General features: G+C 39.5%; 2 protein-coding genes across 2 annotated transcripts; both read right to left on the reverse strand.

Moving 5' to 3' along the window:
• Positions 1–2,766: 2,766 nt before the first annotated feature.
• rpl13 (ribosomal protein L13) lies at positions 2,767–6,799 on the reverse strand. The gene is made up of 6 exons (XM_079159372.1): positions 6,774–6,799; positions 6,180–6,297; positions 5,261–5,402; positions 4,167–4,340; positions 3,172–3,228; positions 2,767–2,968 (listed from the first exon to the last, which is right to left on the reverse strand). Exons 2-6 carry the CDS (start codon positions 6,281–6,283, stop codon positions 2,810–2,812), a joined length of 636 nt encoding a protein of 211 aa, XP_079015498.1. The 5' UTR covers positions 6,284–6,297; positions 6,774–6,799; the 3' UTR covers positions 2,767–2,809.
• Positions 6,800–9,480: 2,681 nt separating this feature from the next.
• Positions 9,481–13,336, reverse strand: gcshb (glycine cleavage system protein H (aminomethyl carrier), b). The gene is made up of 5 exons (XM_079163363.1): positions 13,147–13,336; positions 11,883–11,962; positions 10,242–10,305; positions 10,017–10,148; positions 9,481–9,873 (listed from the first exon to the last, which is right to left on the reverse strand). The coding sequence occupies exons 1-5, from the start codon at positions 13,295–13,297 to the stop codon at positions 9,776–9,778; spliced, it is 525 nt and encodes a 174-aa protein (XP_079019489.1). The 5' UTR covers positions 13,298–13,336; the 3' UTR covers positions 9,481–9,775.
• Positions 13,337–13,530: the final 194 nt, after the last annotated feature.

Genomic DNA, 13,530 nt, shown 5'->3' on the forward strand with positions numbered 1-13,530 from the left:
CAGGCAGGCAGGTCAATCAAATTATTCAGACAGCTTGAAAAATGAAACATTTGGCTCCCTGCTTTTTAATTATCTGCTCCGGTAAGCAACCGTGCAACTTGCACACTAAACAACACAAAAACCACGCCAATTTCCCCCACAGGTTAGTGTAACTCTTTCAACAAAGGCAACAAATCCGTGCCTGGATCTGCACACACTGTGTTAAACATGAAAAACAGGCTGCTTTCTGACATGGCCATCACCTAAAGTCATGTTCTCTCCTGCCGTTTTTTTTTTTTCAACCCCACTGCCTCTTCTTCCGTGGGTATTCAGAGTAAGTAAGAAGCGTCTGCTTTGGGGCTCACACCTGAGCCCTGTTACGCCACAGCTCCAAACAACGGCCATCTGCTGCTGCTGCTGTGTCGGTTCAGCACCTCACAGGCCGTTTCCTGCATTTACACATGGATTATCTGTTCAGCCACTGACTACGTTGCATTTACAACAACTCAAATAGACGGATCTCTTAAAATGGCCAGACACGCTCACATTTTCTGTCAAACTATAGCTCTGTTGTGTTGGTGTAACATCATACAGTTTTCCGCCAGCAGCCCCCTCTGAGTCGGGGTATTTTTGTACATAACTCATGTAGGTTTTTGGGGGATATTTTCAAAGACACTATCCATTCTAAAGTCTATCTTATTGGTGAGGCCAGCATCTGCATCCCTGTTAATTGGAATCAATCACTGAGGTTGTGTTTCAGCAGACTCTACTTCCAGTAACAGTTTATTATATTTGCCGTACTGACCTACAAATACAAAGATCTCCTTTCCCTTTTTACATAGTAAACGTGATACACACAATTCATCATAGGAGTGAAGCTGATACTGCACACATGCAACCTCATTTATTTCAGTTGGATAGTGGAACATTTGAGAGGCAATAATCAGAGAATTTTCAGGAAAGACTTCAAATGATCAACGATCAAATTTGTTGCCCATTTAATTTCTGTCAACAGACAAACATTTAGAGCAAATCTTGCATCACAAGTAATATTTGACTGATATTGGTATTGCTTTTATATACTTTATCAGAGGACAAACACAATTCTCATCGCTGGCGATTAATGAAATGTGGGAGTCGTTTTGGTTTAAACAACACATTTAGGAAAGGTGGTGAGAGGAAATGCTTGTCAAAACCCATAGTGTCCTGTTGTGTTGTGTTTTAGTACACCGATTATTTTGCTGTACCCTATCCCCAGGATAAATAGAAATACCCATTTGAGTTTCCATTTCAGCCGTATCAATCACCCCTGGTCCAAAATGTCTCCACTGTCCACTCACCTTCATTAACTGAATTATTTATTTGTGTTCAGGCAGATAGAACACAGGGAGACAGTAAAGGAGACACAGACAAGGACATTCAGTCTCACCCCATCCAGATTTTTTCAGTCTGTGCATGTTGACATTTACATTTTTGGAAGTGGACATTTTATAACGGTAATGACTAATGCATTTGATTGGGAGTTTCCCTGCACTTGTCATTTTTATTAACTTTTTATTTAATCATTGATCAGAACAACAGGGGCACACCGTTTAGAAATGTCCAGATTTTCTGTTGTCATGGTAATGTTTTGTAGTAAGCCTGTTGTGGTTCATGTCTGCCAGCACATAACCTCCAGTATGAACATTAACATTTAACTTTGCCCCCCCGTGCAGAAGCCTGGTGTAATATTGTCCCAGTGGAATGAGATTTTTATTCTTGCTTTCCACCTCATGACCTTCCTCTGTCTCGACGGCTGTCGTTGAACTTGACTTCTATCACCTGTACACTAATTAATGCAGCAGGTAATGTACAAGTCTTTTAATAATATAACATTCTTTTCCTGGTTTAGACAAATGGTCAAGAATGTTTGTATTTTTGTTGTCCTGACTAAAAAAAAAAGCCTTATTGGTTTAAGTTTTAAGTGTCAATGAACATGCATCAGTTTCTGTCACATGCTACCTTCTATAACGGCAAAGACACTGACCAAATTAATCCGGTAATGCGTCGTTTCATTGTCTGGCAATTACACTGACAAATCAGATTAAAACCTGCTATCAAAAAAATACATAAAAAATCCTCAATTACACACAACAAACCGTGCTCCTAAATGTTTTTATGTGTCCGTTAATGAGCTACATTTTGTGCCTCTAGTGCCACCTACTGCTGCAAATATGAACCAAATTCCTGACTTTGAAACTCTAAATCAACTGGTCCTGGTGTGACTCCCCACAGCTGTCCAGGGCTCAAATCGTTTTAAGTAACTGAAACGTCTGCAAAATAAGATTTGCTCATGAAGTTTATAAGCCTTTTGCTTTCTAGTCCTGGAATCCTGCCTGTCTTACTGGACAACAGAGCCCTTACAGTCATTAACGCCTGTGCTTCCCTTACTGCGAGAGGCCCGCTGTGTTAAAAGAAATTTTCATATTGAAATTTTTTAGCCATCAGCTTTACTCCTAAACATCTGTCTTCATCTTTTTTTCTATCCACGGTTCCCAAAATAAAATAAAAAGTATATTCTGGAGACTTTAATTAGTTCTGACCATCAGAGGTGCAATCTGAACCCAACTGTTATTTTAACACATTTGACATCTATACATAACAGCGTGTCGGTTTACATCTTTAAAAGTTGTTAAGACAGACACTTCCCCGATCAGCTGAGTGGCTCTATTCCATCAACACCTCTAATCTATGACTGCAGCATGAAAACAATAAAAAGAGATCATAATCACGACATTCTCACATTGATCTTTTTTAACACTTTATTCTGCAAAGTTCCATAGCGGCATTTTCACTTCTTCTTCTCCACATCCTGCTCAGCAGCCTCCTTGGCTCTCTTGGCACGGATGCCGAAGAGACGAGCATTGGCGCGGGCCATACGCAGGCTGGCGAACGCCTTGAAGTTCTTCTCATCCTCAGAGATGACCCGAGCCTTCTCCGTCTTGGGCACCTGCGAGAAGAAAGAGACAATCACGTGAGTGATTTTTCACATATTGCTTAATTTAATAATTCTATATCCAACACAATCCAGCCAATGTAAAAAAGCAGTCATCAGAAAAAAGGTTCAAATGTTTCATCAAAGAAATACAGAGATTCCGGAGTTTTGTCATCATCTGACCGCTGCGATGGAGGAATAAAGGAATAAAGACTCACCGATTTGATGGGCATGACTGGACCGCCAAGCTGAGTGGCCATCTTGAGTTCCTCCTCCTAAAAAGAGAAACCAACAGTTCATTCTTCATGGCAATGGAAAAAACATCCATATTACACAGTAAGGCGTGCTGTGAGGCAGATTATCATCTAGCTGGCACCAGCGTGCAACATAACATCTTAATGAACACTGAATTGGGAGTATAGGGGAACTGATGTCAATAAGGGTGCAGTCAAATGAGGCTGTGTTTGGCCTTCAGGCTCCATTGTTGTTTTGACTGTGCAGCAGATGTTTCTGGAACAATGACGTTTTATCAGCTGGGTAATGAACAAAAAGACTCAAATGTTGGGTGAATTAGTTGTCACATTTGATTGAATATAAAAAGTTAACTAGTGTTTCATGAGGTCCCATGTTATCAAATAAAAACTTGTGACACAACCAATCTAACAAACTAATGAGATTAAGAATTCAAATTATAATCGTTTACTGAAGGCGTGAGCACATCAGAATTAGCTCAATAAAACGTGTCCTGCAGAGTTTATGGAGGACTAATCTCTGTACTGCATTTAGAAAAGTTAAAATATATAGACACACAGGTTAGGGCTAAATGTTTGAGCTCCCTCATACAAATCTCTACATTTCCATTATTGGTGCTAAACTCATAAAGTTCATTATTCCAAAATGCGTGAGGAATAAAATGTACTTTTACACAGGGTTCTTTTGTTTTCACACATTACTCTTAAAAGCTGTTATTCATTTTCATAAGACGGAGCAATAGTAAACAAACACTCGAGGACTCTTGGTATTTTAAGGATGACTCACTCTTACGAACCACATGCCTTGGATGAATGTTTTAGCACTTGTTTTGCTCAGGAAAATTACCACACAATCAAAACATAAAACAATTCATTCACAACCACGACAGTCTGCCACATGCTTTTGAGACTGGATGGGAAGTTTATTGTTAATCTTTATGTTCCATGAATGAGAAACTTACAGTGCTGTCTCCCTTCTTGGGAGCAGAAGCCTTCCTGGGGAACAGGATGAGCTTGGAGCGGTACTCCTTCAGGCGCTGCACGTTGGCCTGAAGAGATTCTGTGGACCTGTTGCGGCGGCGAGAGTCGACTGCGATGCCGATGGTGCGAGCTGTCTTTTTGTGGATGCCAGCTGCCTGTAGGGAGGATCACAGCACAATAAGAGTTAAACATAAGAACTCGATAAGATGCTGATTAGATTTTCCATTTTTTGAGTAATAAAGAGCAGTCATCAGATAAAAGGTTCAAAGTATTCATCAAGAAAATACAGAGATTCCGGAGATTTGTCATCATCTGACCGCTGTGACGCAAAAAGCACATAAGATGGTGCTTACATTTCTCTACACGTCTGTCAATAATGACATGCTAGCCCAGGTGTGTTATGCTATATTCTACGTACATGGGACGATGCTCAACTTGCTCAACAATGCTGCAAGCTTGCAGCTCAGCATTGAATGCACATTGACTTGTGCTTTCACTTCACGATGGGCATTTGTTTTCCCTCTACAACTTGAATAAAACTGGTGATTGAACTAAATTGTATTACTGAAATTGAGGTCCGACAGAAAAGCAATGCGTACTGGTATACCGTTAAGTGTACAAAGTAGGCTGATCAGTAAAAAACAACTCACTAGTACTCATTTCTGAGCGTACAGTAAGCTAGTACAGGGGAGGAATGGACGATACAGTTTGGCAAGAACATCACGTCTTTGAGCAGCCTTCATGTTTCTCTACAGCTAGTGAGTGTTTTATTGGTTGGGTGGGATGCATGATTCAGCACCGAAAGGTTGAGTTTGTTGTTGTTGTTTGCATCCACAGTAGTGATCAATAGCATTTCTGCTAGGTTTTACAGTTTAGTTCATGCTAATTTTCTACCCGACTACACAACAGACAATCAGTTGCTTTTCTGCTTTATATTTCCCGTTGGTGTTGACGGATTAAAGTCAGTTATCAAACAGTGGCCAATATTTTGGGATAAAATTGTTAAAGAGTGACATTGCTGATTAATTATTCCTGCATGTAAAACTACCATCAACCAACAAATGGAAGGTATTACCTTGAGTTCCTCCAGTGTGAAGCCACGTCCGGCACGAACCTTGGTGTGGTACCTGATTGTGGGACACCTGACCTGTGGCCTCAAGGGTCCAGCGACAGGACGGGGAGCAATGAGACGGGCCTTAACCTGACGAGCCTTTCGCCTAAAGAGAGAGGTATCGTAATTAAACCCACAGCAACAGAAAGGGCCGCTTTCGGTCCCAGGAACCAAGAAATATACAAGTCTGTTTTGCAGACTCCTGATTGTGTTTCCACCATCTCAACCATGAAATAAACGGCAAATAACAGAATGGGGGGGGGGGGGGTAGTATTGCATGACTGAGGTATGACTAGATGTAATGAATGAACGCAACAGAGACACAGAGCAATGCAAATAAGCATGATCTGCTGAGTGTTAACCAGTCTTTTGCTTTTTTAAATATCAGAATTGGCACAATTACCAATAGTTATGTTCTGTATGTTTCTCTTAAAACTTTTCTCCCACATCTATCATGTGCAGTATCCACACTGCATGTTAACATCAAAAGGTTTACAGACATCTCACCATCAAAATCATAAGAACCAAGTAAATCTCAATTTGAAATGCACATGTAGTCACATCAAAGCAGGATCACTAATATAAAACGTTGCATATGTTTATAATGTAAAATATACCCCAGTGAGTAAAATTGCAATAGAACACCTGAGGTTTTGACTAACAAGACACATATCCACTATGTAATGTGTGTAGAGCCCACCTTCAGGTTATTATGCATTATGTTGTGTCCGTGCAAACAAAGTACGGATCACGTATAAGTTTCCTTTTACCAAATACCTTATTTCATTTCTTCTTGCCAACAAAGTTGGTCTTTTCTACTTCACCGTGATGGGACTGGGCGGCTTGCTGCTGTAATGTATCACAAGCACGAGACGGTTCTCACCTGCGGAGCTTCCTGGCTGGCTGGTTGAACCAGGTGCGCACTCTTTTCTGCCAGTCTTTGTGGAAGTGAGGGTTCAAGAGCATTCCATTCCGGCTGGGGGCCATGGCTGCCTACTTCCCTGCGAAAACACAAGGACACACGGACATGAGCAGACTGTCAATGCCGGCACACCACGATTATCCGAGGCTACCACGTCGATGCTAAGCTAGCAGGTTAGCGAGGTTACTGTCCGATTTAATAAGTAACTCCTGTATGCGGCTGCAACAACCCACGATGACTCGTCCATGACATTTCGGCATTCGTTACGTATTATATTACGTAACTATTTCATGGGACATTATTACAATATGGAGCTATAGTTCGGCCTCTCACGGTGTGTGCTAACAGTCACACATAAACACCACTCGCCCGGGGAGCACTTCTAAAACAGATGTTGTTCAGCTATTTACAAAGAAAATCTTGAGACAATAATGACCTTATTACAAAGGTGGCGAAACGTTCTACCTCAGGTTGTATTTTAAATGAACATGTACCGATAAAATAACAAGGATTAGAGTAGATTATTTCTGAAAATGTAGAGAATAAATATCTCACCAACTAGGGAGGAAAATGGCCGAAAGGAAAAAGGAAGTTGAAACGCGGTGGATTGTGGGATATGCGTAAAACAGCCAATGGCCGAACAGGCTCGATCAAAGAGTATATAAATGAGGGTTATCCTCACAAAGAACATCCGACAAAACGTAAAATGTAACACAAATATTTCCGATTATTTCATGTAAGAATAGGGAAGAATAGGGAATATAAAAAATAAAAAAATGACTGTAATGAATATAAAATTCAGCCATTGTGATGAAAATATATATTATGAAAATCCAGATAATCCTGCTATTTGACGTCTTTCTGTGCAATACATGCACCCCAAACACATATTTTGTCGGTATCTTAACAAATAGATTAATATGCATGAAGACTTTCTTACATACATTCTATGGATAAAACGTGAAATCACATTTAAACCGTACACAGAAGGAATAATTTCGATTCAGGAAAACTGGAAGTAAGAATGTATAAATCCCACTTTAATCATCTTTGTTATTGCAGGGAAATTAAACATGCTGTATGCTATTATAACAATATAAATGTATTATTATTATTTATAGATAAGTGTTGTGTTTTGAAATAGAAGTGGAGTTCCAAAAAAAGTGGAGATTTATTAATCCTATGATTTAGGAACTTCTATTTAGTTACCAAAGATCGGACTAGGATAGTAGCCGTACGATTACACTTTAACACCTTTAAAGCCTCTTAATTTATAAGTGTGTATTATGTTTAAGCCTGCTGTGAATGTTTTATAAATATGAAATTTGCATTTGTAAAGCTTTTCAATTATGCACTCACATTGGTACACTTGCAATTTATTTTGCAAGCTAATGTTTAATGAAATTATTTCATGATGCAATTTTATGTTCATTACAGTACAATAATGTAGTGTAATTGTGTTCACAAGTTTGACTTACAATTAGAGGGGAAGTTTTTGCCCTGGCCACTAGATGTAGGCCTAGCACCCTCCATTAGCAGCCAGCAGTAGTCTTCACTACTGACAGTATAAAGGCTTCCAATGATACCACACATTATTTTCTGTGCTGGACATTATGGTAGCAGGGTATCAGCTATAAGTAATGACCAAAGATAAATCTTTCAAACCGGTAATTTCTATGTTTTTAATATTAGTTGTGAAAGACTAAAATAATTATGAATGATGTGTCTTATTTACCACCGTGTGTCACATATTAAGTCAATAAAACCAAAGTGTCACATAACAACTGCAGCAGTTGGATTACCAAACGGGACAACACAGCATAGGCCCAGTGGCCCAGTGGCCCAAGGGGTCAGGGTGTCCCTAAGACCGGGTTTAAAGGTTACACTAGAGATGACCTGATTCTTTTTTTTTTGTTGCTCTTGCTCCTGATCAGTCATTTCATATTGAGAGAGAACAGTACATCTGTGATTTAATTGTATTCATGTTAACTGTTATTATGGTTGTTTTCTGGAAGGTGGGAGTGGAGAGGATTTACATGTCTATGACCCATTGTCTCATGAAGCAGCAACAACAAAAACCCTCCGAATATGAAGACGAGGCTTTCATCTCCACGTGCTGAAGGGACAGACAACAGCGTAAACTAAACTGCTCTGCAAATTGATATAGTGAAGACATACTAATTTATATTCTGTGTTTAGATTTATGATCACATACAAAAAACACCCCTCTCAGGGAAATGTTAATTATGAGCATAAATCAGAACGGCACGGACTTGGGAAATTATTTTTTAATTTTGTGCTTCATGTGCAACCTTCAGCACACCGTGACAGAGCGGTGCAGCACACTGCTTTAAGTGCTACAAGTCATTGATATTTAATGATAAAGATCACAGCACTACATCTAGAAAGATTTAATGAAAGACATCCAATATTTACTTATTTCTTACTAATCTCAAGTCTGATCACATTTGAATACATTCCAGACTTTTTTTATGCACTTTTCTAAGCTTGAACCAGTCTCTGCATGGCCCAGAGTCTAAAGTAGTAGTGGTTGTGAGACTAAAGTAAAAACCATACAACAGCTTTGTGATTCTTTGATATTACTGATGCAGTAGATTACTTGGATTGCTTTTAGAACTCAGTTGAGGGTTTTTAAATTGCATCTGAAGAGCATAATGTATTATTTTAGAGCAGGACGTCAAGTGGAGACGGGTCACATTTGAATGTGAGACCTGGATCGTACACAAATAGGTCAGCACAACAGACCTCTTTAAAAAGGTGTTGTAAGGACATTTGGTTCATAAATTAAATGAATTCAAAATAACTCTTTTACAGATTATTTAGTATGAATGTCATATGATGAAATGAACTAGATGTCCCCAGTGACAATATTTCAATTATTCAGTTTTAACCAAGAAAACCAATTACTGTTCTAATTTTCACATTTTCAGCTCGAGTGCAGTTTTGTTCACCGCGTCATTAATCATTGATCAACTGCAATCTCTGTCTTTCTTCACACAGGGCAAAGGTCAAGGTGTGTGGAACCATATCAAGCAAAAAGAAGCACATGTAGAGCAACATGATATGAACATGCCTACAGCTCAAACTCTACATGAGCTTCTCTTTAAGTTGAACTTAACATTGTCCTTGTGTGAATTTGTGTCATCTTGACACTAAAGGCATCACAACACACTGCTTCAACTTTAAAGTTCAAGCAGTGAGTTCACAGACATAAGTGGGAAAAAAAAAGAAATCACAGGGGTGAAAGGACCCAATTTTATTAAATGAATGTGACACGGCTCTTACAATCACTTGTGCACATGGAGCAAAGCACTAGAAACAATGTACCGACAGATCTGGAGATTAGGAGCCCTTTTGGTTGGCTAGTGGCTAAGCAAATCCTAACCTTAGATGCTAGTGAGGATGTTTTTTTTTTTATTATTTTGATAGCACAATTTCAGTATCAAAATAGAGTGTCACACAAGATGTTAGTAACCCTGCCTACTAATCTTTGATTGCAGTTACATTATAAAAACAGCACAGTGGAGTTTATCCATTTATTCTTCAAGTGACATTATAAAAGAATCATATGCAGCTTGATCCATGAGGCCTTCAAGTTCTTCAGGCTTTTCAATCGTCATCTTGATGAGCCACCCTGAAAAATAATTAAATACATTTAAAAGATGTTCCCATGAACAAGCAGTTACCTTGTTCTTGTCTGGCAACTTTTCATCTATCTTGGCAACAAATGTAGTGGGAAAAATGTACTGAGAAGACCAGAGACTGCGAGACGATTACCCTCCTCATAGCAGGCTTTATTCACGAGTCCAGGATTCACTGCCAGCTCTGTGTTGATTTCAGTCACTTCTCCTGCCAGTGGCGAGTATAGCTCACTGGCAGCCTTCACGCTTTCCAAGGCACCAAACTCCTCTACAACACACACACACACAAAACATAACGGATACTTCTTATCACACTGCTGGAATTACTTTCAGAAATGTGCCGTGTAGTCCAGGCTCTTACCCAACAGTTCAAGTCTTTGGCCAACTTCAGGGAGTCCACAGTATACCACGTCACCTAATGCTTCCTAAGATGATAGAACACAATTTTAATATACACAGTATGATATAAAGTGAGTAAAAACAGTAATCCAAGAATGTCTTACAAGTCTGCACTTTAAACAGGAAAAGGTGGTTTCTACTGAAGACGTACATCTTCAAAAATAGGTCACAAATTTATAATAATATTTAAAACATGGTCACTGTAGTTTTTAGCAAATATCACTCAAACAGGAGTAAATAATCCATTTGCTGGGGATTATTTTTTAAACTACATATAGCAGCAGGACCGTGATGTCACCCAGTTTAATGGTGTTGCTCTTGTTTAATTGGTTTTGAACAACAATGGAGCCCATTGGCACAGAGGAATAAGCAACATATGAATTATACACAGAAAATACTTGTTAGTAGGCTTATTCTTTAAATCCGTCGACATCTTTTAAAATCAGCATAGAGTCAGATTTTCAGGGCCATCAGTGAAGACACAATTAGCAATAAGAAATCAGTTCATCTCGACCTGCAGACTGTTGCAGCACGGACACAATCTACTGAGATTACTGGCGTAACTTTATTATAAAGTGCAGCTAATCCCAGTCAGCCTGATCAATACTTTAGAAGCAGAGATACTGGACCCAAACTGTTGACGTCACAAAAGGTGTAAAGCTTTCTCATTCATACACAATAAACTGCAATTGCTATACCTAGGGATAAAGACACCATTTCATCTTAAAAGAAGAGTGTTTAAGATGCTGACAGTGACTGAATACATTGTCCATGGCCATCTGAAATGAGCTTTCCATTACAAATTTAAGTTTCTATAATAATATATTTTTGGGCAACATTACATTTCTGGGAGCAGTCAAACATAAGGAAACTATTTTGAGACTCTGGAATTGTTGAAGCCTCAACAAACTTGAACGTTTTAGAGAAGTGCAGGAACACCGACTTGGTCATTTTTATACTTTAGTTTATACTTTTACAACACCCTGAGAAAACTACCAGTAGTACTTGTTCTCTCTACTAGGGTATAGGCCGGGTGGTTTTTCATTTACAGTTCACCTTTCCAAGATGCTGTGAGTTCAACACACAATCACAATTCTGCTCAAAGTTCACGTTCCAGAGTACAATACAAGTATACACTTTGCTCAGAAATAATCACATCCACAGTTGATGAGCAGTTCTTCTTGAACGCAGTGGTGATACGAGGCTCAATGGATATAAACGAAAAGGCCGTAAAACACCTTGAGGTGGTAATCTATCGGAGTATCAGAGAACATTAAAGACGTGGCAGCGAGCCGGTCTTGATCCAAGATAGACTTTCAATATTTGACCATATAAATAATTTCCTCCGCAGATATTACATCTGCAACAACAAACACAGTAGACTGCTTCACATTAAATGATTTTTGTCCGTTCAGCAGCAGTCATCAATTGTCTCAAACAATAGTCATAAAACAGTAGATTAGTACAGGTGCTGCAGGTGAGGACAAAGTGCAGTTCTGAACTGCAGACATTAGCGTTCCACTATTTTTAGATTGCCACCAATAAACCTCTGAACCAATTGTGTCATAAATCAAAAGATTAATACCAAGAGCCATCGACCTACCTGAGCATAATTGCTGATACCAACCGTGCCGATTGCACCTTCCACTCGCACCCACTCGTGCTTTTCTGTGAACTTTAGGGCTGCGGAGAGAACAAGGGAATAGTTTAGCTTGGAACAGATTCATTTATTTGTGAGAGTCAACAACAGGGTCATGGATTCATGTATACAGTACCTTTCAAATACAACATGAAACTATTAATAGTGATAAGAACACATGGAGTACATGGAGGGTGAAAGCACATCATTTGGATGTTCCAAAGAACATCTCACTAAACTATGAAACCACCGTTTCTGATGCAACAACATATGCTTTCAATTAAAAATAACAAGTCTGTAGTTTACAGGTGGCAATGAGACAACCTAAAAAAATGAACATGAGTGTTCTGCAGATGCAGTTTTTTAGATCAGCGTTTCGACAGAAAAAATTTGAGTATCTGGTTGAGGCAGTTTTTGATTCCAAGCTCATGCTGTCATCTTCACAATACCCTGAGGGATGAAGCACAATCCCTCAACACCTTCCACTGTTGGCATCGGACTATAAATAAAAATACAGGTTTGAACCAGATTGTGAAGAAGACTCTGATGCATGACAGGGGAGAGCAGTCGATCCTGAGAGCTGAATATTTCTGCTGTAAAGGGCAGCGGTAATGCCTTTCTAAATATTACAACGAGAGCCTTAAAAAAAGCTTTTTACATTTCACAGGTTTAAAGAATAACGATTGAAAGCAACAACTGGGTGAAAAATAATTAAAATTGTTGACATTTTAGACTACATGTAGGCCCACACATGCAATTCATCACCCCACAGCTATCTGTGGCACGTATCTAGGATCATGGGTGACTTCTGTTTAATAAGCTTTAAGTTACTTGGTGCACGAGACAGGCCTAGCCTGGGTCATTTGTTGTTTACGTTAATTAATTAATTTGATGCTCGTGATTTGGCCGTTTTCAAATTACATGAAATAGAGAAGAAAAAAAAGAAGTCCTCGTTGTACAATTTAGAAAACATAAAATGCGGCTGCTAAAGTTTTTTTTGTGCTTGACAGCCACCTCCGTGTAAAAAAAACAAACTACTGTCCACCCTCCCTGCACTTCCTCTTGTCCGCTGTGGGAAAGTTTCTCCACAAACTGCGTGAGTTGTTTCGCCCATTGCAGACAGACAGGAATGTGAGAGCAGCAGCCCGCATGTTAGTATGTAACATTACAGCTCTTTTTGGACAGCCATATAAATGTAGTTTGTTTATGTATTTATTTATTGTTTTACCTGTGGACAGGACCGAGGTCGTGCTCAGTGTCCGCGGAGAGTCGCTCCTCCACAGCAACCGAGTCGCTGCAACCTGTGCTGCCGACGAGAGCGCAGGCAGTCTGGGAGAAAAGTTTGCAGAGAGGCAGCGTACAGCCACTCGCATCGCCATCTTCTGTCAGTGTGTGTGTCTGTCCGACTCGGGTGCACTTACATTTGACTGCGGGAGCGCGCACCATCCCACTTTGTGCGGACTCCCGCCGGGAGGAAGGAAGCACGGTGGAGGGAGGAGGGTGCAATAATTGCACCCGTTTTCACTTGTTATTCATAGGATTCAGATCTTCTACTTTAGTAATAGTAACTGTAAAAATATTACAAGTAAAGGTTTTGCATTCAAAATTGGAC

Source organism: Pholis gunnellus, assembly GCF_910591455.1.
Source record: "Pholis gunnellus genome assembly, chromosome: 1".
In the NCBI taxonomy this organism is placed as follows: domain Eukaryota; kingdom Metazoa; phylum Chordata; class Actinopteri; order Perciformes; family Pholidae; genus Pholis; species Pholis gunnellus.